The sequence below is a fragment of the Telopea speciosissima genome, chromosome 9 (genome assembly GCF_018873765.1).
Source record: "Telopea speciosissima isolate NSW1024214 ecotype Mountain lineage chromosome 9, Tspe_v1, whole genome shotgun sequence".
Lineage (NCBI taxonomy): Eukaryota > Viridiplantae > Streptophyta > Magnoliopsida > Proteales > Proteaceae > Telopea > Telopea speciosissima.
Genome location: NC_057924.1, coordinates 55,372,155 through 55,397,045, shown reverse-complemented (window position 1 = coordinate 55,397,045; position 24,891 = coordinate 55,372,155). Strand labels below are relative to the sequence as shown.

Sequence of the window (24,891 nt, the reverse complement as noted above, 5' to 3'; positions counted from 1 at the left end):
TTGATTTGTGAACCACTTCAAATCTTTGTGTCATCTTTGCTCTGTTTTGTTTATTCGTGTTCCATACTGTTTGTTTTAATTTAAACATTTTGGATAAGTTCTTGACTATAAGGAGCTCACCTAGTCCATACATAAGCGAGAACTGATTGGAGGTGATCCAACAACAAAATATTGTCTGCAATCATATAAATCCAAAACAGATTAGTTTTTTAAGTCCCTTGTAGTTTTGTTGCAAGTAGATTACTCAAGTTCTTAAAGATCTTGAAACAACCATTTATAAAATAACAGTAAACAAATAGCCGCCATATTTTATTAACCAATTCCAAACAAAAATGCTAGTGGCTGGGACACAAATAACAAAATAAATAAATAAATAAATTTAAACATATGTTTTGGATAACAATCAGAGAGGATTTTAAAAAAAAAATCACCAAAAAGATAGTGCCAAGATCCTAAAATTTCCCTAAAAAGTTATCTCCAACTAGGGCTGCAATAGGGTTGGGTTGGAGGCCGGGCTTTTTAGAATCCCAGTCCAACCTTGAGTCCTGTTAGTTGGGCCTAGACCCGGTGCAGCCTTGATTTGTGTCTGAAAAATCCAACATTGATCCATCCTAAGGACCAGGCCAGGTTGACCCTTATTGGCTCTGATAGTGAACAATCTTAGGCATGAGAAGTACTGATTTGGGCCTTTGAACTGACTAAGCCGTCAGATTGGTTGGTTGATTAAAACTCACTATTGTAAATAAAGGATTTTTTTCAATTATAAATGAAAAAGTATTGGCACTCAAACATATGCTAAAAAGATCTATACACCTCATGCCACCCTTGGGACTAAATATGTATACAACATCATAGGCTTTAAGATATCATATTAGAATTTAACTGGAACTGTTGAAATTGAAATTAAAAGCCACTGGAAAGTGGACAACCATGATATAGTACTTTGTCCATCTCAGCTTTCAACATTATGCATGACATGGGTGGAAAATGAAATATGAATTTCTCGTAGAACTCTTTCAGGGTAGGAAGTTGCAGGGGCTGGGCCATGCCGGGAGAAGAAGAAGAAGAAGACATGGTCAGATTGGGCCAGATGGAACTCAACCCAAGACCTCAACCCCGGCTCTAACCTGCCCTTAGGGCTAGGGTATCTCAGGCCAGGCCTTGTTCGGGCTCGGGCCGACGGGGCCAAACTTACACCCCTTTCCCCAACCATATATACTGGTATTTTCAACAAAAGATGAGTAGAAAAATAAGCCTACACAAAGTATTATGCCCCTTGCAAGGTCAATGGTGGCAATATAAACATACCTTAGGGAAGCTCATGGTGAGTAGAAATAACGTAAATCCAATGGGTTGTTTTATATTTGAGAATAGGGTTGTATGTACCCCTCAACCCCCCTCCTCACCAAACGTATTTTCATTTTTTATCTCAATGAAATAAATTGAAAATGGTGGCCTAAGGTTTAATTTGGGATTGATGCACTACAAGAAATTGGGCCTACGATGGCGTTTTTAAACGCCGCTATAAGTCCCAAAAATGCCGCCATAGGATATAACGGCGTTTCTAATTTGTGCCGCTGAAATGTCGGCAAAGGTACCGCCGTTTTTGTACAACGGCGTTTTTGTAGTGTGTCTGTGTATGTACCTTTTTCGCGGCGTTTTATAATAAATGCCGGCGAAAATGTACTACAACGGCGTTTTTTAAGTGTCGTGATAGGTATTGAATTTCTATTCTTTTGCGGCGTTTTTCAATAAACGCCGGGAAAAAAAATTAGTACAACGGCATTTAAAAAGTGTCGCTATAGGTACTGAGTTTATACTTTAAGCGGCGTTTGTCAAAAAACGCCGCTAAATGAATTTTTTTTTTAAAAAAATTATTGCTATATTCCATCCATTAACCTGTTTCAAAGATAATAGATTCATCATGTCACCTATTTTTATATCCAAACCAAATTCATATATAAAACAAAGATATACCTCACCAAATACCCGACCCATTTCAGATTCGAAGTACATCCACAGAGATGGGATGAAATAAGAGACTTAAGTAAATATATCCAAGTCATGTTAAAGTCTGATACATTTAAAAAGCAATGGACTGAAACAAAGATTAAGCGATCAATAGTCCAAATCAAACTCAAATCTGACCCATTTATAAGCAATACGCGGAAACAAGGACTTGAGCAAGTAATTATCCAAATCAATAGACTGAAACAGCGTGTCCTTTAATGCACAAATTCAAAATTCATCACAAATCATCTAAAAAGAATTCTTAGTTTGAGATGCTCAGGTCTAACTGATGCCTTAACACACTTGAGGGGATTTTAATCTAATAATTGATGGTATATCTCTAGAACTGTCATAAGATGGTAAGTTACAAAGAATGCTCTGGTACAGAAACATGAAGCACATTAGGTAGTATGAGATCCAACACAAATACTTGTTAATGATTAGACAAACAATATCACAAGTATGGATGGTCAACTAAGTATAAGAATATGTTAGAAATGAATATGTCTCTTTGGTCTCAACTATATAAACTAACTTATTCCTCTTTAGCTATATCAAAGAATGATAAATGAAACACAATGTTAAGCTAAGCATGGCATAACACAGAGAAAATGAAATTTATGAACTAACAAGAAATAGAGTTTTAATTGGATCCTTATCACCTAGCATCACACTTCATTATACTAATAATGAAATATTACTCTTATAAAGTACTTAGCCCTTCACTCATAATCCAATGAAAACATGTTTTGTAGCCACAGTACAGTTATAATTGCCTCTTCTTACAAAAATGATTACTTTAACTTTAGCATTTCAAGATTCCTAAATCATGTGGATGTACTTGAGGAGCACTGCCAAAAAGATCGTCCGGAGTAGATCTGCACAGCAGGATAAAGTCTACGTCATCAGCATTGACTTGAGCCATTTGAAGAGCTCTCTTTGCTGCCTCAACAGCCAAACCCGTCAATCTGTCTTTCCCTACCAAGACACAAGTCAAACCAAGAAATTCAATATTTTCATATGTAGACTATCATAACCTATAAAGTATCAAGTAAAATTCCCCTTACCCAAAACAAAAAACAAGTAAGCTTCCCATTGATTGTTCACTATGTAAAACATGAAAAAGAAAAAGAAAGAGGAAAGTCTGAATGGTGGGTATCAACAGCCAACAATGAAACTTCAGCTGCTAAGTTGAACTTAAACAAATGACATTATGAACTAATCAACCAATCAAATTGACTTTGGTTTTCAGGAAACAAATAGAACATAAGATGAATCTAGCTCTTAGAACTCAATGAAATAAAATACAAGCAAATAGAGACTAATTAATATATGAAGCCACATAATAGGGATAAAATCAAATAGAGAACCAAACTAATTGGACGAGTTATATGAAATCCCTCTATAACCAAAGAAGGGGAATAGTTTCATTCATGATGGTTAATCAATGGGAACCCTTCCTTGCTTGACAAAATGACAGTATATATGAGAGAGTGTTAATTAGTTGTGGATGAAGAAGATGGGATCCTAAACATCCAAATAGATCACAAGGATCAGCTGATGACAGCTCTTTTACAAGTTGCAATGTAATATAAAGGATTCCACCCCTCCCCAAATGTACTTTGAGATCTTGACTTGATTAATAAAATTTTGTAGGTTAGAATTGACTCCTAAAGCTTTGGGCATTCAAAAAAAGATTGTAGCTATTATAACTTGTTTCTGATTCAATAGGAAAGTGTAGTAGTGCTAGAGATACCTATTTTTTGTATAAGAATTTGGAAAATAAATAAAGAATAACAAAATATAATTTGATAGCATATGAAATATAGTATGGCTTCTTTTTCACTCTAAATGGGTAATTTTAATGTTCTATTTTGCTTTCTTTTCTTTTTTCCTTCATAATTCTAAAATTCCTTTAGTTTGTAATATGTTTTGCCCGATATCTTTATGAATACTAAAAAAAATTCAAGGGGATATAAGCAATTTATGATATACTTTAGTTTCTTATCGAATTAATTAATTTAATAAAATATTTTGCATTTATCTTACTTAATATAATGCCTCATCTCAAGTCAAAAAGAATCTAAAGAGTTTTTATTGATGAAAATTTAAGAATTTATTAGGTAACATATAAATATCATAACAACAGGGTGTGGCAATATTCAACCTATTCTTCTAAAAGGATTGTAATTAAAAGAAACTAAAATACATTTTTCATCAAAGCTTTGATGATTGCTTCACCATTCATCCTAATAATCTCAAAAAATTGTATTTCATAGAAGCTAAAATACATTTTTATGTAATCAAAGTTTTGATGAGTGTGTATTAGATGGTTCAAAGATTGAATAAGATATTTTTCAAATTATAATAATTGTGCTTTCACTTGGACTCGAAGATATGAGGTAAAAACACATTTTTCTTTTCCTTTTCCTATACTATGACAACAAATTCTTCAATGGAAAAATTTAGCAAACCCTAACTCTAAATTCTGCAGTGAAATTAAAGAAACTGTAGGCAAAAGTTGCAACATAGTTTCTTTAAAATCCTGGAGCAATATATCCATGAGTTTCTTTAAGCGACGTCCAATTAGATGAGTTGGTTTTAATAGTTTTGCAATGCCAAAATCAGATACACGAGCCTCAAGTTCCAAGTTCAAAGGTATTTTATTTTTATAATTGATATATATTTTATCAATGGTTGCTCTATTATGATCAAGTGATCACGGGTTCAACTCTGAAAACAGCCTCTCTACGAAAGCAAGGTTAAGACTTCGTACATTATGACCCTCCCCTGACCCCGGAGTGGAGGGAGCCTCGTGCACTAGGTACGTCCTTTTTATAATTGATATATATTTTAGTAATAACTCATTGATCCATTGGCCAGCAATCTACTCAAATCGACTCTCCTAAGTGTCCCCACATACATCTTTTTTATGTGTACAGTATTTATTGCCCCTGAAAACTAAACTACCATGGGGTCCGGTTCTGACATTCCCATTATAGGAACCTTTCCTATACGTCGACTTTAAATGTTAAGAACTGTCATGTGTAAATTGAGATGGAACCCAAATTTAATATAAACATGTAGAACCCTAGGTCTCTTGCTCACATGTCAAGTTACAGCGCTGTTAGAATATGCCCATGAAAAATAGAGATTAAAAAATCTAGGGGTATCAACCTGCATGCATGTCGGAACCATTTCTCTCTCTCTCTCTCTCTCTCTGTGGAAAAGTAAAAGAGAACTGAAGTGCTTTAACTAATATTCAAAAGAGCCAGTCCCAGATAATTATAAATATGAGGTTACAAAGTACACAATCCATTAAAAAAAAAAACAAAAACTAGGGGTGGGGGTGGGGGTGGGGGGAGTACATAATCAAGATCTAGAAAAACAAATGGAAAAGGCATACACACCCACACCCTAACAAAATACTACATATATGATCTAATATAATGGAAACCCAGATAGTCCATGACTGTCTCCCTCACAATCCAGTTCTTCTCATACATCTAATGCATCAAGTAGTAGTGCAAAGCATGTTAGTGAGAAGTATCAGATGGCATAAAGATCTCATGGGCTAGTAGTTGAAGTAGAAGGAGGTGGAGAAAGGAAGGGGATAGATGGGATTGTTGGAATGGAAATAGATGGGATTGTTGGGATGGAAGGGATGTTTGGGATAACAGAAGGGATGGTGGGCAGAGTGAGAGAAGGCATTGGAGGCAATGTGGCCATAGGAATAGTAGGAATTGTTGGAATGGTAGGGATGGTCGGCATTGCCGGAAGCGGTGATGCCAATGTCGGTAAAGGTGGCGCTTGTATGGTCGGTAATGGTGATGGCAATGTTGGTTTTGGCAACGAGGGGATGGTTGGTAAGGCTGGTGCAGGAGGTGTGGTTTGAAGTAGACGACGAGTGGCGGCGAAGCACATGTCGATGCTTTGCAGCGAGAGAAGTGTGAACACAAAAATGAAGGTGGTCTTGGAAGCCATGGCTGTAGGAATTGAAACAAGGTTTTATGGAAGAGACACTACAAGAGATCGAGGGAGAATAGGTACTTTTGTTGAGTGATGAAGAGGACCAAAGTTGGGGTCTATATATATAGTGGGGAAGTGGACCAGAAATTTGGATTTAGTTGTTAAAATAGGTCTTGGTAGGTGGGGTTTGAGTCCCATGGGTCGTTTGGAAATCTTAAGCTAAATGTTCTTTTTCTTTGTTAGCTTACCTCCTTAACCACATGGAGCAAGGATGTCAAAAGAAATTCTAAATTATTTATTATTATTATTATTATTATTATTATTATTATTATTATTAATGATACACAGAGAGAGAGAGGGAGAATTTCAACACAATTACACACACTCAAAATAAAGGTGGCTTCTTTTTTTTTTTTTTGGGTAATTAAATAAAGGCTTCTTAAACATAAAACATTGGTTGGTAATGTTTATAATTTCCAACCATTTTTTTCCTCCTATTATACACGTATTGTGCTGAACCTTCACTGGGTAAATCAATGTGGGATCTACTTTCAAATGGACCTACTTGTGGCCATGAAAGATTGCTTTTGGGGAATGTACATTTCACCCTTGTTCTTTGGCCTGTGTTGTTCATTTTGGTGTTTACCTAGTTGGGAATAATGACAATGTAGATCAAGATTGAATATCAGATTCCTTCTTGCAGCCATGCCTGAATTATCCTGAGTTGCAGTAAACTTGTTGCAGCAAGATCTGTCCTGGTGTTCTCCTGAGGCTGAGCTGACCTGCACAGAAGAGTAAAGCTAAGCAACAGAGCGCCGACCTGAATCGACGATAATTCTCCGATGCTTAAATTAGATCTTTTACAACATATAATCTCTAAATTGATAATGAAATGAAATCTTTCACTCTTACCTAGGCTAGGCTTTGCTATTTATAGGGTTAAGATGACAGAATGAAGTAGAGCGAAACTAGTAGACTGTTGTGGAGAGTCCCTTTGAGATCTTACTGGTGTTTGACACCTGGTAGGTGGTCCACAGGAGGCAGATCCTTCGTTGTTCGAGAAAGTTCCTTTTCCAGTTAGAATTTGCCTAGTTGAATGGTCTGAACGGGGAAGTTGTGTGTGAGGTGGCAGTGGGATCAACTTGGCATCTAACAGATGATATGGTGAGCTAGATGGATAATCTGAGGAATCGGCTCAAGTCAGCTCGGGTCGGTCTGGCATCTGACGGGTGGTATATATGATGAGCTAGATGGATGATCTGAGAGGTTGGCTCAGGTTGGCCTGGCATCTGATAGGTGGTATGATGAGCTAGATGTTGCCACATGTCATCATATCACTGGTCGATAATAATTTGGTTCATCAAAACCGAAGTTCAGGATTTCAAGAATTCTTCTAGCTGACCATGGAAAGAATAGGTAGATCACAATCTGCTCAGTCCATTCATTCTGTCCTCTGGATTAGCAAGGGAAGGCTGAAAGGCAATCCAAATTGTGCAGTGCTTTAGGCCTGAGACCCTTAGATTTCTGTAGCTTTCCTAGTATTTGCCACAATTTGAAGTATGAATTGAAGGGGAAGCTTCATTTCTCCTCTGCAAACAATCTTCTCTCTCATGTCCTATTTCCCTATATCTCTCTCAACAGTAGTTGATAGCTCTCAGACTTTGGCAAGAAAGAGCGTTAGTTCTCTCAGGTTCATGGTTAAACTCTCCAAATGTCACTGCCAACTGGGAGCATCTAAAGATCCCATCATTCCACCACTGTTCTAGCTAAATGTACACTACATGAAGCAGAAGTAGCAGAGATTTCACATCTTGCAAGAGTGCTACCAGATGCCAGGAAGAATTAAGGGACCGTGAAAGTCTCTGAAAGCAAACAATGGTATTTCTCAATGTTCATCACAGTCATAGTTTAATCGGTTTGAAACAGTAGGGGAGTGATTTTCATTAACAATCTTGCATGTAATGGCAGCTGAACCAGTTCTGATGCGTAGTCACATGGACATCCGCACACAAATATGAGATCATCAACAATTGACAGACCATGAGCATAAACTTGAATCAGAAGAACATATAATCTCTCCACTGGAAGTGATCTAAACCTCAAAATGCCCATACTCATTAAAAGGAATTCCAATGATCTCAATCAAAACTATTTCTGGCACTGGAATATCAAGAATGGCAATAATTATTTTAATTAAAAAAATGACAATAATCAAGAAACCCTTTAGCATCCACTCACCAGAGAAAAACCTCCACTACAAATGACTAAAACCTAAAAAAATTCCACCCATTAAAAAAGCATCACAATGCTATAAATCAAAACTATTACAAAAATTTTAAATTAATGTCAAGAATTGACAGACCAATATGCATCTACTCAATCAGAAGAACAAAAATTTCTCCACCGTACCTCAAAATGTCCATACTCATAAAAAAGAATTACAATACTCTGGATCAAAACTACTATAACTATCGTGATTTCTGTTTTTTTTTCCAGAATCCTCCCTTTGAACAAATGCCGTATTTATTCCACTGGAAAGTCCAGTTGAACCTCACAATGCAAACTGGAACTGATATGATTTATGTGCTGCACTTTCACCTCTTTTTGTTCTTCTTTCTTCCCTTTACTTGTTTCTCTAAACTCCTTAGCCTTTGACTGAGAACTGAAGATGCAGATATTCTCCGATCCATAGACTTTGATGACTCAGCAGGAGACAGAGAAGATTCTGATGTAGCTGATGTAGGAGGTTTGAATATTGAAGAAAAAGAAAAGGCAGACTGTGGAGCTGGAGTAGGTGCAACTGTTACTTTGGGAAGAGCCAAAAACTCCTTCACTGCAGGTTGTCTTAGTACTGGACCATCATCAAAGAGATTCATGCTTAGCCAGGGAAAGAAGGGGAAGAGAGAGAGAGAGAGAGAGAACACGTTCATAACAGCACAAAGTGCATTTCCCTTGGAAATATGTGTGAGGTTAATAGAATAGATATTGGTAAAGATAGCTAATACATTTTCACGTGGGTCAAAGCTAATGTATTGTGATGGAGGTGTAGGCAACTACCAAATGCTGTGAATAAGTTCTCGATGGTTGGGAACTCACCTAGTCCATAAATAAGCGAGAACAGGTTGGAGGTCATCCAGTAACAAAATATTGCCTGCAATCATATAAATCCAAAACAGATTGGTTTTTAAGTCCCTTGTAGTTTTGCTGTAAGTAGATTACTCACATTCTTAAAGATCTTGGAACAACCATCAATAAAAGAACAGTAAAAAAAATATGAGCCACATTTTATTAACCAATTCCAAACAAAAATGCTAGTGGCTGGGACACAAATAACAAAAAATATAATTTAAACATGAACCAGGGGAATCCGTGATTCTGTAGCTATATGATTTGGATAACAATCAGAGAAGATTTAGAAAATCACCAAAAAGAGAATGCAAAGATCCTAAAATTTCCCTGAGAAGATATCCCCAACCATATATACTGGTATTTTTCAACAAAAGATGTGTAGAAAAATAAGCCTACACAAAGTAGTATGACCCTTGCAAGGTCAATGGTAGCAATATAAACATACCTTAGGGAAGCTCATGGTGAATGGAACTGTAAGAACAGCAAGGATCCTGGAAAAGTTTTTCATGTTACCAGCAACAGGATTACCTTCCATACCTTCTTGCATGTTGCACTAAAAAACAGTTCAGTTGACTGCATATTAGAACCAAATCATAATTGCACTAAGGAATTGACCTTATACAACAAGTAATAGTTACGAGGACTCTGACTTCAGCATGAACTGAGAAAACTTCAATATAATTCAGAACTGTAGAAAACCAGTATACTGTACATAATCCCCCCCTCACGTGTAGTACACGTGGACATAACAGAGATGATGTAAGAGATAGGACAAAAACATAATATTTCAGATTTTTCTAAGAGGTGCTAAGGGTAATGGAAAAGGAAGAAATGGCAAATTAGATAATACCATTAACTTCCAAAGGGGTTATGGGTATATGCCAATGTATGGGATATGAAGGGAATTAGAACTATTGAAAGGGAACGGTGTTGGAAAAAAAGGATGGCATGACTGTAATTTGGTGGAATTCCACTTTTTAAATACAAACCAAGCCAAAGGGCAAACTGGTAATAAACCAGAATTTTCAAAGGTCAATTGGGTAGTCAAATAGGGGAATGTATTAAATTAATGGCAGTTCCGTAAATAACCAGAATTTAACAAGGGGAATGGCAGAATTGTAAATAACACAATTAAAAAAGGGATGGCATAGTTGTAATTTAGATGAAATCTGATTACAAATACCACCCAAGGCAAAAGGGTAATGTTGGAATGAGAAGTAAAATAAAAACAAAGGAAGATAAGAGAAGATGATAAGGGCATAAAGGGAAATTTAAGGAATAAAATAAAGTAACTAATAAAGGAACCAAGTCTATTGAGTCACGCAACTATAGAAAAGTAAGATAAGGACCAAAGGATATGGCGACACGTGACATAGAAAACCAACTCATAAAAGGAAAGAGTTGATCGCAAAAGTTAAAGAGCAATGAGTGTCTTCTACCTCTTGACACTAGACAGTCACGGCTTTGAACAAGTGGAAACAAAGGGATAAACCTTCCACAATCCTTCAATCAAGAAGAGAAAATCCGGTGGAAATCAAGGTGGTAACCTCCGAATAGGAATCGCGACTGTCTTCATCACAGTCACGCAACCAGCAGCTGCGAAACCAGAATAGGAATTGTGTCTTCAACCCATTGACTATCAAGAAGAATCATGGAAGAAGTAGCAGCATCAAATAGATAGCTGTAGCAGATGAAGAAAAGCAATGCAACATATCAATCTTCAACCTTTTCAATCGATCAAACAAACTTCTGAGACAAGATTTGGGCAGAACTAAGCTGCGATTTCTAGAAAAAGAAGAGACTTGATCGATCTTCAAAAAGGAAGAACTGGTGTCCAAAATCTCCAAACTACAATCTCCCAGATGCTAAAAATAACTGATTAAAAAAACTAGGCAGAATCGATGCAATAACCTTCTATAAAACTTGGATCCATCTCCAAGAATAATCAGGATATAAACCTGCAAAAAAACTTCCCAAATCTGAATAGATTTGAAGTTGCAATCTATAACCAAAGAACAAACTGCTGCAATCCCTAATTAACAAATAGAAACTGATCTCCGGGTAGTATATTCGACTCTTCAACAAGATGGAAGAACTTTGATCTCCAATAGATAACCACACGATTTCCAAATAAATAAATAAACAAAGATGAAACGAGCAGGAAACCCTAGTTCTTCTTTTCTTTCTATGAACTAGGGTTTCTCCATAAATCGGAAAACCTTGAAACAACTCTCAAATTGGCAATCTTGGAGAATCTGTCACTGGTTGCCTAGCTCTGATATCATGTAGAAAACCTAGGACCTGTAACCAGTAACTTGAGAGAGAAGAGAAGATGGAAAAAGAATTGATTGTAATGCTTGAACTAATTAATTGATAGGTAAGCCCCTCTATTATCAAAGGGAAATTACAAATAGACTAAACTAGGCGATGTGGGACTAAAACACATATAGCCGACTGTACCTAATAACATAATAAATAAACTAACCCCAAAAGGACCAGAATAACCCCACGGTATTCTGGATTACATATTCCAACAAGAACAAAACCCAATGAAAAAATGGAAAAGGTGCAAAGAAATATCCAAGGACCCCAAAAGTTTACGAAAACTATGACATGATGCTTCTAAGAAAAAGCTAATCAAGATTAACTAGCATGCCAAAAGGATTGCTTACCTCCACAGTTATCAAGAAGGTTAATGCTGTCAGAACTGGAAATATGTATAAACTATCTGGCGTTGTGAGATCTGTAAACCAGAATGCTCCACCTCCTTTGAAAGAGGGAACTTTCTCCACCATATTTGAAATCTGCACGGCATATAAAAAAAATTACTTGAGAAACATATATTGTCAAAATGCAAAAGAGGGAGAATCAAAATAAAAATTACTAAATAATGCAACATGTTATGGAACTGAGGCGAACGATCTTACAGCAAGGAAGAAGCTGACAAAAACAGGACCTTGGATAAAAAGTCCCTTCAATGGAGTGAATGGAGTGACTCCATACCTGCAGCAAATAAGCAAACGACATAATGAAGATGGTAAGAAAATACACATTTACAAAGAAAAAGATGGATACACACTTTATATGAACTATAAAAAACAAGGAGCAGGACATTCTTGACTTGTAACAGTTACAAACACATGTGAAGATTTATATTCTTCTGAAAATTCGCCTTAATTTTAGTGAATACGATTTAAAATAAATTAAAGAGTTGAATCAATCATCTGAGGTCATTTTGGGATATCGAAAACCCATAGGAAGGACCCATTCAATGGTCGCAACCACCTCCATGTGCATCATATGTGCATTTTTGGCAATTAAAGAATAACTGACAACATATGACTCAACATTCGATTTCCTTTGGAAGAAATGGAGCATGTGGGTTTTTATTAATTATAAATAAACAAAAACTAAATTATTTAAAGGGAAAAGCCTGGGCAATGGGCATGCCGCCAGGGTGCCCAGCATGTGTCATCCTCTCTCCTCCCCCTTTGGGAAAAGACCCCCTTGCCCTCCTATGTCCAGCCCATGCCGCTACCTTACCAAAAGCTCGCAGCAAGCCCAACCCTCTCCCTTATTTAAATCACAATTGTAACTTTGGAAAGGAAGGCTCCACAAATCAAACTAGTAAGAAACTGAGATGTGAGAAACTGCCAAAATTATCTGTCCCAGATAATCTCTGACAGGTGCATAATGAAATTGCTTACTCCTTGAATAGTGCCTGCATCCTTTTCTGACCCTCCGCCACAGCTATAGGATCCATTCCCTGAAACAGATAAACCCACCAATGTAAATGGAAAGAATATTTTCTGAAAGTCAGTCAATTTTCATCAACAAGGAAGAAATCCAAGGTAGACAGAGGATAGATCAGATAAATAATCTACTGATATTATTCATTGTACAACCAAGAGGTTGGGACTAGTTCTCTCAGACAGTAAGGAATGAAACTAGTAATTAATCACTAAAGCATGAACAATAAGCCTGAAGTCAAGTCATAACTGATAAGGGCCTAAGGATCCCAAGCAAACCTTCTTTTAAATAGAGTAAAAAAAATAATAATTTCAAATTTAACAGCACTCTTCACATAATTGTGTCAAGCATTAAAGACAACTGTAACCACAGAAAAATGGGGTCAAAAGGTTGGAAATTTTTGCCAAATACAGATGACAATGACCCTTTTTGCTTCATCTGGCCAGCTAGGGTACACTTATACTAACCCTAATTGGACTTCCAAGTTATACTAAAGAACACCTTTTTCCTTTTTGGATCTTCTTGCATTTTGTCATTTTGTGCTTACCAAAGATATCCACACAACGTATTTTGAGATGCATGCCTCTGGGTTTGATGAACAAAAGATGAAAGCACCTTGTAGTGTGCCTCATTCACACTCACATGTCACAGATTTGCAGAGAATACCTTAAAAATAATTGATGAAAACCAAACTGAATGAAATAACCATATCTCCATGAGGTAAATCATATTATTTATTGATTCTTAGTTTTATTTTTTTTAAATCATACAACAAGAGCCACTGGCACATCGATGCCAGCCAGGAAGCAATCTTCGAAGTCAGTTTTTTCCCAGCAGCTTAACAAGTAAGGAACTCGTGCCAGTCAGGTTTTCCAGAAACTTGTCGGTACCTGATTAAGTACCACTGGCCTTGAGTCTCTCTTGCTAGTGGACCTTACTTATGCATGGGTGACCTTACCTATCAGTCAGACACCTTTTTCTATTAGGCACTGGGGTTCCATTTTTGTGGTTGGCTCGAAAAACCGACAATTCCCCACAGACGACAGCCTTCTTGTCCATATCTTCTTGACTCAAACAGGGCAATTGATCCATCAGATTGTTAAAATCATAAAAACAAGTGTAAATTCTCTGCTCAAACAACAACCCATTTAACAATATGTTATTTTGATGGTGATCCTGGGGTTTGGAAACCCTATTTGGAATCACTACAGGCCCACAAAAGCAAGAGGACACTCAAATCAAAAGCTTAGTGACAAAACAGTAAATAAAATGAAGTTTTACAAGAAAGGTGGCAGAACTGTAAATATTTCAAAGTTACAAGCGGAAGTGGCAGGGTGGGTAGGAAAGGGTTACTTGGTAGAATAAAGACAAGGACACAAGGGGAACACAAGGAAAATTATTATTTATTGAATAGGAGTGCACTTGGAAGTGAAACAAAAATAAGGATAGAAGAGAATAAGAGGGAAAGGGAAGGGGAATAGATGAAGTAGGGTTTAAAATCTAATATATCGTTGGAGGGGGGTTGTCTTCAACCTTCCGACCAAAACAAGAAGAAGAACTCCTTCAATTGCTATTGGCTGCGGTTGAAATTTCAGAAAAGAAGTCGCCACTCAAGGTTCGATCGAAAACAACTGGTAGCAGATCAAAAGAGGAAGCAACAAGTGAACAAGATCAACCTGATTCAAGACCTGGCGGTAGGTACAGGCTCTACTCTGGTTGCAGTTAAATATCTCACAGCAAGAGGGTTAAATGAGAAGGGGAATTTAAGGTTTGAATTGCTCAGGGAAGGGGTTCCTTTGACCCTCATCTAAGGGAGAAAGGGCTTGAGTAGATGGAACTAGATTCAACCCTTAGTGGTTGCAAGTACCGTTAAAAACAGGAGTGGGAAAAGAAAAAAGAAAGAAAGAATAAGGAGAAGAAGAGAATAACCAAAGGAGATATGTCGTACCAGGGGAGAGAGGAGGAAGAAGAAATCAATCACAAAGCCACACAGGCTACTCAAGAAAAACTCAATATTCTATTAATCTGTCTCTAGTCAGTGAGTACATCCCAATATAGAAAGAGGAATATAAAAAGACTCCTAAATTAATTGTAAAACTGAAACTAACTTGCACACAAACTCTATCTCCTATATCCAATGTAATATACGCATAACAAAACATGACAGAATAAAAGAAATAGGGCAAGAGTTCTCTGTGGAGGAGCGTGGCACCTGCGCACATGCAAGGGATCAACTGGGCGGACATATCCACCTTTCATGGGGGCAGGGTGGTTATTTTGCCTCCCTCTGTGTCTGGGCTGTGCGTGGCGGTACACTCCCCCAGAGAGAACTTTTCTCGAAAGAAATATAAGACTACAAGTTAAACCCAAATAAATAACTAATGAGCACCACATACCACCTAAAACTAATTGACATTCCATAATATACAGAACAGGTTCTTGGGTTGCTGCAAACGAGTCACAAACACATACAGACAGAGGAAGAAGAATTAGGTAGGAGTACAAAGAAAGGGGCTTGGGGCAACATTTATACCGTAGCTTGCATCTGTTGTCTAATCTCCTCAAGATGAGGCCTCATCATCTGCATAGAATAAATATGAATCACTAAAATTGGACAAAAAAATTGGCAGGACTTGATGACAACAAAGGAAGAAGGTAAGTAAATCAAATTAAGGATCAGAACCCAAAACCAATAAGAGAAATTGAAAAGTAAAACCTGTTACAACTTACAACTCATAACACGTAGGAAGTAAACAAATTAAGTCTAGGACCAAGACCAGATCGAAAACATAAACCCTGCTACTAACAACGAGTGAAGTATCTACAAGACTACAACTAAAGAAATAAAGAGTCCAAAACCAGGAAAACTTGGTATGGACATATACCTTTTCCACGTCACATATTAGGGTGAAATTGTACTACATATCCAAAATTATACTAAAGCAATAGAGATGAAAGAAAAATATCAAATCACACACTACTGCATAAAAAATGATTGGAGAATTAAGCTGTTCAAATAAAAAGAGATGCATGTTAATCAAACACAAAGGGTGACCTCTGAGAGATGCCAAGGAAACCCCATCGCTTGGATCAAATTGTCAAAGTCTCTTTTGAGATCATAGTGGTGAAGGATAGCTCTGGAAACAGCCTCTCTGCGAAGTTGGGGTAAGGCTGCATACATTATGACCCTCCCCAGACCCCGCAGTGGCGGTAGCCTCGTGCACTGGGTACACCCTTTTTTAGTGGTGAAGGATAGCAAAGGTTAGCTCAGAAAAATGGTTTCAAGTAACAGATTAGAGGTCATATTAACAAAACAGTACAAATAAAGGGGTTAATGCAATTCAGAAGAACAATAAAGCTAGCAGCAAACCAGGCCATTGGACTGAACCAAGATCGACCAATATGTTTAATTTTGAGAGTCCAATGGGTTATATGGGCTTAGTCTTTTAGGGTTTATTATTATAATTGGCCAATTCTATAAGCCCAAATATGAGGCATAAGAGTCCTGTGAGAGATAGAGCAAAATTCTATGGGATCCAGAACTGCTCTACTGTGGGATGCAATAGGGAAACCTTAGTGGGATGCTAAGGCTGGAGTTGGTGGGAGTATTTCTCCACAGTTTGGTGAGAGGCCTAATGTATCCTTTCTTCTCTTCTTCTATCCTTCTATCTTCTACTCTTCTTCTTCAACTTCAAAGTCAGTTTTCCATCTATCACCTTTTTTCCTGCGCATGCTATTCTTCTGTTTATGTGTACTCCCTGATTTCATTTGCTATTAACTAATTATTCTTAATCTTCTCCTTGGTTTTAAGACCAGGTAATACTGCTGGTAGTGCCATCTTCATCCCACACGACCACAAGTTATTCCTTGATGCTGTTACAGCCCTGTTTCCACCATTCTTTCGATTTCCTACTAGTTTCTAAATTCTGGTTACTTGCTAATTCTGTTCATCCTTGTTTCTAAAATAATTTACTATTTTGGTTTTCACTCACATCCTGTTTTACCATATTAAGATTTATGGAATTTTTAGATTTGAGAAAAACCCCAGCATTAGAAAGTTGAAAATTTCACTTACCGCCAAAAATCTAGTTTTTGTTCTTGAACTGGGGAGGTTGACTTTTTATCCTTTTGGAATTCGATTTTTTAACTATTTTTATTGGATTTAAATAGGAGGTATTTGCTTATTTATGAATAATATCTTAAGAAAATGAAATAACAAATATAAAAAACATTTACTTAAATGATATTTGGCATAAATAAGTGTCAGAACCTGGTTTGATACCAATTAAACGAATGCAAGGCGGCAGCCGTATTGGCACCTAGAAATCCACCTGGATGCCAAGGCGATGCCTTGACAACTATGGACTGGACAAAGAATCGATCAATATGTTTAATTTTGGGTGTCCAATGGGCTATATGGATCATGGGCTTAGTATTTTGGGGTTTACATTGTAACGGACCAATGCTACAAACCCAACTATGAGGGATTTGAGTCCTACATGGGATTAGGTGTTCGTTTCTATTTTGTGGGAAACTTAGTTTGCCAGGGATTCCTCCTTCCACAAATGTGGGGGAGGGGGGTTCCTGTTTTGCTTAATTGCACTAAGTTATAAATAAGAGGAGATCATACCCACCTCAACAATTTAGCCTTGAGCTCGTGAGTTCTGTGAGAGACAGAGCATGGTTCTGTGGAATTCAGAACTACTCTACCGTGGGATGGCGGGGATGCCAAGGCTGGAGTTGGTGGGATTCCTTCTCCACAGTTAGGTACGAGGCCTAACATATTCTTTCTTCTCTTCTTCAAGTCAGTGTTCCCGCTATCACCTTGTTCCCTATGCATGCTATTCTGCTGTTTCTGTTAATTCCCTGATTTTCTTTGCAGTAAACAAACTATTCTTAATCCTCTCCTTGGTTTTCAGACCATTTTATACTGCTGGTAGTGTCATCTTCTTCTCCCATTGATCACAAATTACATTGGTAGACCACTGCCTATTCCTTGTCTCCTTAATGCTGTTACAGCCCTGTTTCTACCATTAATTTATATTTTCTACTAGTTTCTAAATTCTGGTTTACTTGCTAATTTTGTTCAGCCTTGTTTCTGGAATAACCCTTTATTACTGGTTTGGTTTTCACTTACTACTCTTTCATTCTTTGATTTAATTACTATTTCCTAATCAATTTCTAATTCTGTTTTGGAAACTTTTTATTTTCAAAGATAGTGCCATATCACTTGATCTAGCCACTGGATTTATTCAAAATTTGGAGGACTCTTTTTATAACTTGCCTCCTACACTCAACCAGAATTTCAGAAAGAACTAATTCTCTAATTGAGAGTCATTAGGTTTCAACTTTCAACCAAGCCTATCCTGTAGTGTCCTGCGATCTTACCTGTTAAGCAGAATCTGAAGGGCCTATCAAGGTGCATTATTTTCATGGAGAGTAGCTTTAGTGAAGACATTACAACAGACAATCTGATTGTCAGTAATCATCATTTGTCTTCCTCTCTTTAGATATGCAAATTAGTCAACTATATTTTTTATTAATTTCTGCTGAAATGTCCTTGTGAAATGTGTGTGTCATCATATTGAGAGTGCATCAGATATTGCAGCCATTCCCTATTGACATGGATGGATTATAAGAGCTTGGGAATGGCAATATTTTGGATTAAGAGTGAGAAGTTGTGGCAATGATGTAGCAGCACCCCCTTTTTCTTGTGGAGAAGAGAACAAAAGAAGAGTGCTTACCCAAGCCCAACTAAGTAGATTAATCTGATCAGCTCAGGCCAGCTTGTGGCAGGTTTTATCTAGGTTCAATAGCACAAACCATGGGCCCAATTCAGTTACTCATTTGATTTGCTTAATAATGTGGAATCGATCTCGAACAAGGGAAAGAAACAATGGAAGATCAATTGCAACAGGATCTGACTTAGGGACAAACAAAATCAATAATAAAATTATGGGTTAAAGAACGCCACCCGGTTGTGTCCAAGCGTGGACACTGCGCCTAGACACAGCTGGGCATGAAATGACCGCCCAGCCCCCGCCATGGCACCTGGAATTTCCATCTTGGAATGGGGGCTGGGCGGTCATTCCACGCCTAGCTGTGTCTAGGCACAGTGTCCACGCCTTGGACGCGACCGGTTAGCGTGCTTTATCCCTAAAATTATTTTCTCTTTCATTTTTTTTCTTTTTTTTTTCCTTTTTTTCAACATATGCAAGCAAAAAATAAGGAGGACATGACATGGGCATCACACCGACTATGCAAATCCTCTCACCTTGCAACTGCATCTCACAACCCATCTTGCATGGAAAAACAACATAAAGCGACCATCTTTTTTTTTTTGTCTAAATCATTGGCTAGAGTAAAGGCCCTTTCTTTCTATTTATAATCTCAATGAAGAAATAGGAAACCTCTATTATGGTAGGAGGGTTCCATACAATTATAGTAATTCGCCACAGTTAAGGAAGAGTCACCAAAATAGAAAGTAATTAGTAATTAAAGTAGTTAATTTCCAAGCTACCTAATAGCTAGGATTTACAATAAAAGAAACTACTAAATAAGAGCCCATGATTGCCAAAAAGACTCTGCTGGAATATCCAGCAGAATATTCTCCACGCAATCTTCTAGATGATCTTCAAATCATATCTTCTAGGAGATCTTAAAACCAGATCTGCAGGTTTTGTACCAGACTCATAGACCTTCTGTCTCTTCACTATGATTTGCATCACTTTAGTTTTCAACTTACCACTATGTTATTTTCTAGTAGCATAAAGCAATCCTGTTTTAATACAAATTTCAGTTTTAAGTTGTGAGAGCATTCCGATTGGTTTTAGGTTTTCAGATTTGTAGTTGGATTAGAGTTCATCCCTAGAGAAGTCCTCTTTAGTTCTATAAGTAGGCTGGAATTCACTTTTGGCAAAGGAAAAAATAGCCAGTTTATTTCCAGCTGCATGGATTCACAGCTTGCAAGTAGATTCTAGGGCCGATGGCACATCAATTTCTTGGGTTCCCAATCGTCCACTTCTCTTCTGTTTCCAGCCGTTAAATTTTAGTTCAGTGTGGTTCCAGGAGTTCCCTTCCAGTCTACAAACAGATCAAAATATCTTTGTAGGTCCAGTTCTTTATTTGCTTTAAACTGATTTCTGTTCCTGCATCCCAGCTTGATAAAACAGCCTGAAATGTTAGTTTCATTTTAAGAAACTTATTTTTTTCTTCAACTCTGAGTTGAACAATTGTTTTCTTTATTTTTAAAGCCCCTGTACCAATTGAACTTAAGCCTTCCACACATACTAGGTTTTCTCACCAGAATAGAATTATGGTCCTGCCCAAGGTTTACAAACTCGTTTCGTTTTGGTATTTCAGTCTGACCGAAATATCCGGTCCAAATAATGTATTTTTCTACATGGTTTCGGTGGGTTTTAGGCCAAGTTAAGCCTGAATCTTCATGGAAACCCTATTTTAGGCTATATAAACACATGTAAATGTTCAAATTGCAAAAATAGTCACCCAAAATGGTGTTTTGAATTTGCACCATTGATTGGAAGTATACGGTCGAATCCTAATGTATAACTTAGTTAATTACACATACACATTGTTTAAGACTTTAAGTACTAGAGGACATAATAAATTAATAATTAATAAGCAATTTAAACAAGTAAATTCATTTGGAAACATAAAGTCAATGACTCATAACTTAAGTCCTAATATTAGTACAATAAATCAATAACCAGATGATGTCAATATCCCAAATTCCCAATATAAGTCAAGTAGTCATCAAGTGACTCAAATGTCTACAAATATTCTAATAATAATTATTCTGCCATCCAGGATCGACCCACTCATAATCCGATGGAGCCGGTGTGCATTATTCTCTGACTGTAGGACATATGAATGCCACGTCATAGTCTGGGCGAAGAAACGAGTGTTGTCATCCACAGTTGCCATGTAAATTGCATCATCAACATGTTGAAGGTAACTATTGTTGGAGTTATTAGCAAGGGAAGATGCGACGAAGATTTGAAGAACAAACCAAAAATCGGCAAAAATGAGTGAAGAATGAAGCAAAAGGACTAAAAACTCGAAAAAAAGCAGTCTTGTGAGCTCTCGGTTGAAATTTCGAGCGAGAGTCACAAGACATGGTATATTTATAATGTGACTTTGTAAAATCTTGCTGAAATTTCGGCGGGATGTTACAAAAGCTCGAAATATCGCAAGATGATCGAAATTTCGATCGAAACATTGTATTTTTTAGTATCGAAGTGGCATTTCGTTTCGGACAAGTCGAGATACTCGACATTCTCGAGATCTAACCGAAATTTCACGGGTTTTTGTACTATGGTCCTGCCACACCTCTCACAAACATAGAGATCCAATCTTTCTGGTCTTGCAAGACAGCTCTAACCCTATCACGGTTCAACAGAGTTTCAGAGCATTCTGATTAACATCCTAGAAGTTCCACAAATTCATTCCTATTTTCATAATTCTGAAATTTCTTTAAAATTGGAGCTTCCATTAGAATTACCTACTCTGTTTGATTTCCTTTCTGTCTATAACATTCAGACTTGAAATCCCTTAGCAGAACAATAAATCATAAAAGTTCAAATTCTGTGCAGAAATCAGAATGAGAACTGACAGCCGTACTGTTGGAGATATTTTTCACCCAAACCTAATACAATGTTGAAGAACTTCTGCTGCTGGAACTGAAAGCTTAAAACAAAAGAAAGTAGAAATAACAAAGAAAAGAGATTTCAATTCACCATGAAAAGAGCAGAGGTCGACCATAAGAAGAACCTTTTTTTCTCTAAAACATAAAATGATACCATTCCATTGATTAGAAGATGCCTCATACATCCTCTTTTATAGCCTATGGTTAAGACTCCTTAACACTCAACTTAAACTCTCTTCATAGAAACATATTTTTGAACTCCTGACCTTCTTAGACAACCATAAAACAAAACCTATTACCTTAACTTGTTTAATGACTTAACTATACAATTAAATCCCCAACCAAGCCCAAACTAAAGCTCATGCCTTAGATAAAGCCCACTAGCAATAACCCCAGCACAATTACAAGCATAAACAGACCCAATCAAAGCAAACATTGTTCAGCAAACACACACCCCCCCCGGTCACAAATTTTCAAATGGACCATTTTGCTCAGTTCCACAAAGAGCATTGCCGGATTGAGACAGTTATACAAAAATATATAGCCCCAACAGGCCATCACCCTATTTTTTACTCATATAGGTAGATCAATCACCTAGATTCATGTAGAACTAGGATTCCCTTGGGAAACTAGAGGTAAGTGTTAATAATAAGAAGAAAAGAATAAGAAGATCAAGGAGAAACAAGAGAGAGATTCGCAACTTGGGAGTTGGGAGTTACACGATATGTGTAATCTCCCTTTAAACTTCAATATATAATCACTTAAGGGTATAACAGGAAACACAAAAATAAAAGAAACAAAATAACTTGACCTATCTACCCTTCTCACATATCTTAGTATTAGCTATAGACACTAATACCGAGACACATACAAATCACGATAACACTCCCCCTCAAGCTGGAGCATAGATGTTATCATGCCCAGCTTGTTAGAAATATAATCCACTCTTGTACTTCCCAAAGATTTTGTGAATACATCTGCAAGTTGTTCTCCTGTACGAACATGACCAGGAGAAATCAACCCTTGTAGCTTCTCTCGAACAAAACGGCAGTCAACTTCAATGTGTTTCGTTCTTTCATGAAACACCGGATTTGAAGCAATATGGACAACAGCTTGATTGTCACACCACAATTTCATTGGAGAATCATCAACAAAGCCAAGTTCAACCAACAATTGTCTCACCCACATCCATTCACAGGTAGCAAGTACCATAGCCCTGTACTCTGACTCTACACTGGAACGAGTAACTACTGTCTGTTTCTTGCTCTTCCAGGACACCAAATTCCCTCCAACAAATGTACAATAACCTATAGTAAATCTCCTATCAACCAGAGACCCTGCCCAATCAGCATCTGAAAAACCCTCTATCCGCCCATGGCCATGACTAGTGTAGAGAAGACCACGTCCAGGAGCCTTTTTAAGATAGCGTAAGATATGCATAACCGCCTCCCAATGAGATGTTTGAGGGGCAGACAAAAATTGACTCACAACACTAACAGGAAAGGCTATATCAGGCCTAGTCACTGCTAGGTAATTTAACTTCCCAACTAGCCTCCGATACTTCTCATGATCAGGCAAGACATCACCATCATCAGCAATAAGCTTCAAATTGGGATCCATGGGAGTATCTAGAGGTTTAGAACCCAACATTCCTGTCTCTGAAAGAAGATCAAGAACATATTTTCGCTGTGAGAGCGAAATTCCTTTCTTCAACTGAGCAACTTTCACACCCAAAAAATACTTCAACTTACCCAGATCCTTGGTCTGAAATTTTTGCTGCAAGTGTACCTTAAACCTTCAATACCAGAAATATCATCTCCTGTAATGACTATATCATCAACATAAACCACAAGAAATATTTTTCATGCACCAAAGTAGTGGAAAAACACAGAATGATCACTACCACACCGTGTCAGCCCAAATTCTAACACAACCTCAGTAAACCTGCCGAACCAAGCCCTAGGGGACTGTTTCAGCCCATACAAAGACTTCTTCAACTTACACACCAAGCTAGACTCCCCCTGAGCAACAAACCCAGGAGGTTACTCCATATAAACTTCTTCATTCAAATCCCCATGCAAAAACGCATTCTTGACATCTAGCTTATATAAAGGCCAATGGTAAGTAGCAGTAAGAGAAATCAAAATGCGAACAAAAGTAAGCTTCTCCACAGGAGAAAATGTATCCAAGTAATCAACACCATATACTTGGGCATAGCCCTTCGCCACAAGACGAGCCTTCAAACGAACCAATAATCCATTAGGGTTCACTTTGACCACATACACCCACCGACAACCAATAGCAGATTTACCTGACTGTAAGGGAACAAGATCTCAAGTTTGATTTTCCTCCAATGCCAACAATTCCTCATTCATAGCAGCCTTCCAACCAGGACTAGACAATGCCTCGGCGACAGACTTAGGAACATGATGATTTTCAACAGTTTGTAAACAAAAATGAAAGCTGGAAGATAAACCAACATAGGAAACAAAATTAGAAATGGGGTGTTGGGTACAAGCCCGAACACCCTTACGATAACCAATAGGAATATCAAGATTAGAAGGAGGTCCTAAAGAAGAAGGAATATTACCTATTGTAGGATCTGCCGGCAAAGTAGATGGGGCAAAATTCGCAAGAGCAAGGGGAGCCCATACTTTCCATTGGTGATGTTGAAACACAATAGGTAGAGGTGCCTGTGATGAGGCAGCCTGCGGAACAGGGTGAACAATAGACTAAACAATAGAAACGGGATGATCATCATCCAAGTCAGACACAGTAAAAGACAAACTATCATAAGGAGTAGACCCAAAGAAAAAAACATCAACAGTAACAAAATATTTCTGCAACTCAAAAGAATAACAATGATAACCTTTTTGGGTGCGAGAATATCCAACAAACATACACTTTAGAGCCTTAGGATCCAACTTGGAAACATTCGGGCGGTGATCAGGAATAAAACAAACACTTCCAAATACTTGTGGCAGTAAAACAAAATAATGGCATAGAAGGAAACAACAAAGAAAAGGGAATACGACCACGTAAAACAGAAGAAGGCATGCGATTAATGAGGTAACATGAAGCTAAAACAGCATCTGCCCAAAATGATTTAGCTACTTTCATCTCAAATAAAAGAGAACGAGTAACTTCCATTAAATGTCTATTCTTCCTCTCAACTACACCATTTTGTTGTGAGGTGTAAGCGCAAGCATAGTTCAAAATCTCGCGAAATTTCGGCGATATTTCGCCAAATTTCATATAACTCGAGCTGTCCGAGATACGATACCAATCCGAAATGGAAAAATACCATATTTCGACGATATCCCATGAGATATCGACGAAATATCGTGGACTCACGATATATCGCGAGA

At 37.5% G+C, this 24,891-nt stretch overlaps 1 protein-coding gene across 3 annotated transcripts in view; it reads right to left on the bottom strand.

Annotated features, from left to right (window-relative positions):
* LOC122640098 (mitochondrial inner membrane protein OXA1-like) overlaps window positions 1-24,891 on the bottom strand; it is a 73,354-nt gene that overhangs the window by 11,435 nt on the left and 37,028 nt on the right. The window contains exons 6-13 of one of the 3 annotated variants that reach the window (XR_006329625.1): window positions 15,392-15,439; window positions 12,816-12,874; window positions 12,036-12,111; window positions 11,781-11,912; window positions 9,554-9,661; window positions 9,076-9,130; window positions 8,489-8,830; window positions 5,208-5,233 (exon numbers count right to left, since the gene is read on the bottom strand). Coding sequence is in view for 1 of the 3 variants with exons in the window: in XM_043833226.1 (XP_043689161.1) it covers window positions 8,574-8,830; window positions 9,076-9,130; window positions 9,554-9,661; window positions 11,781-11,912; window positions 12,036-12,111; window positions 12,816-12,874; window positions 15,392-15,439 (735 nt within the window). In the remaining 2 variants the exon portion in view is untranslated. Of the gene's footprint in view, window positions 1-5,207; window positions 5,234-8,327; window positions 8,831-9,075; window positions 9,131-9,553; window positions 9,662-11,780; window positions 11,913-12,035; window positions 12,112-12,815; window positions 12,875-15,391; window positions 15,440-24,891 lie in introns of those variants that run through there. The other 2 variants (XR_006329624.1, XM_043833226.1) reach the window with 2 other exon arrangements.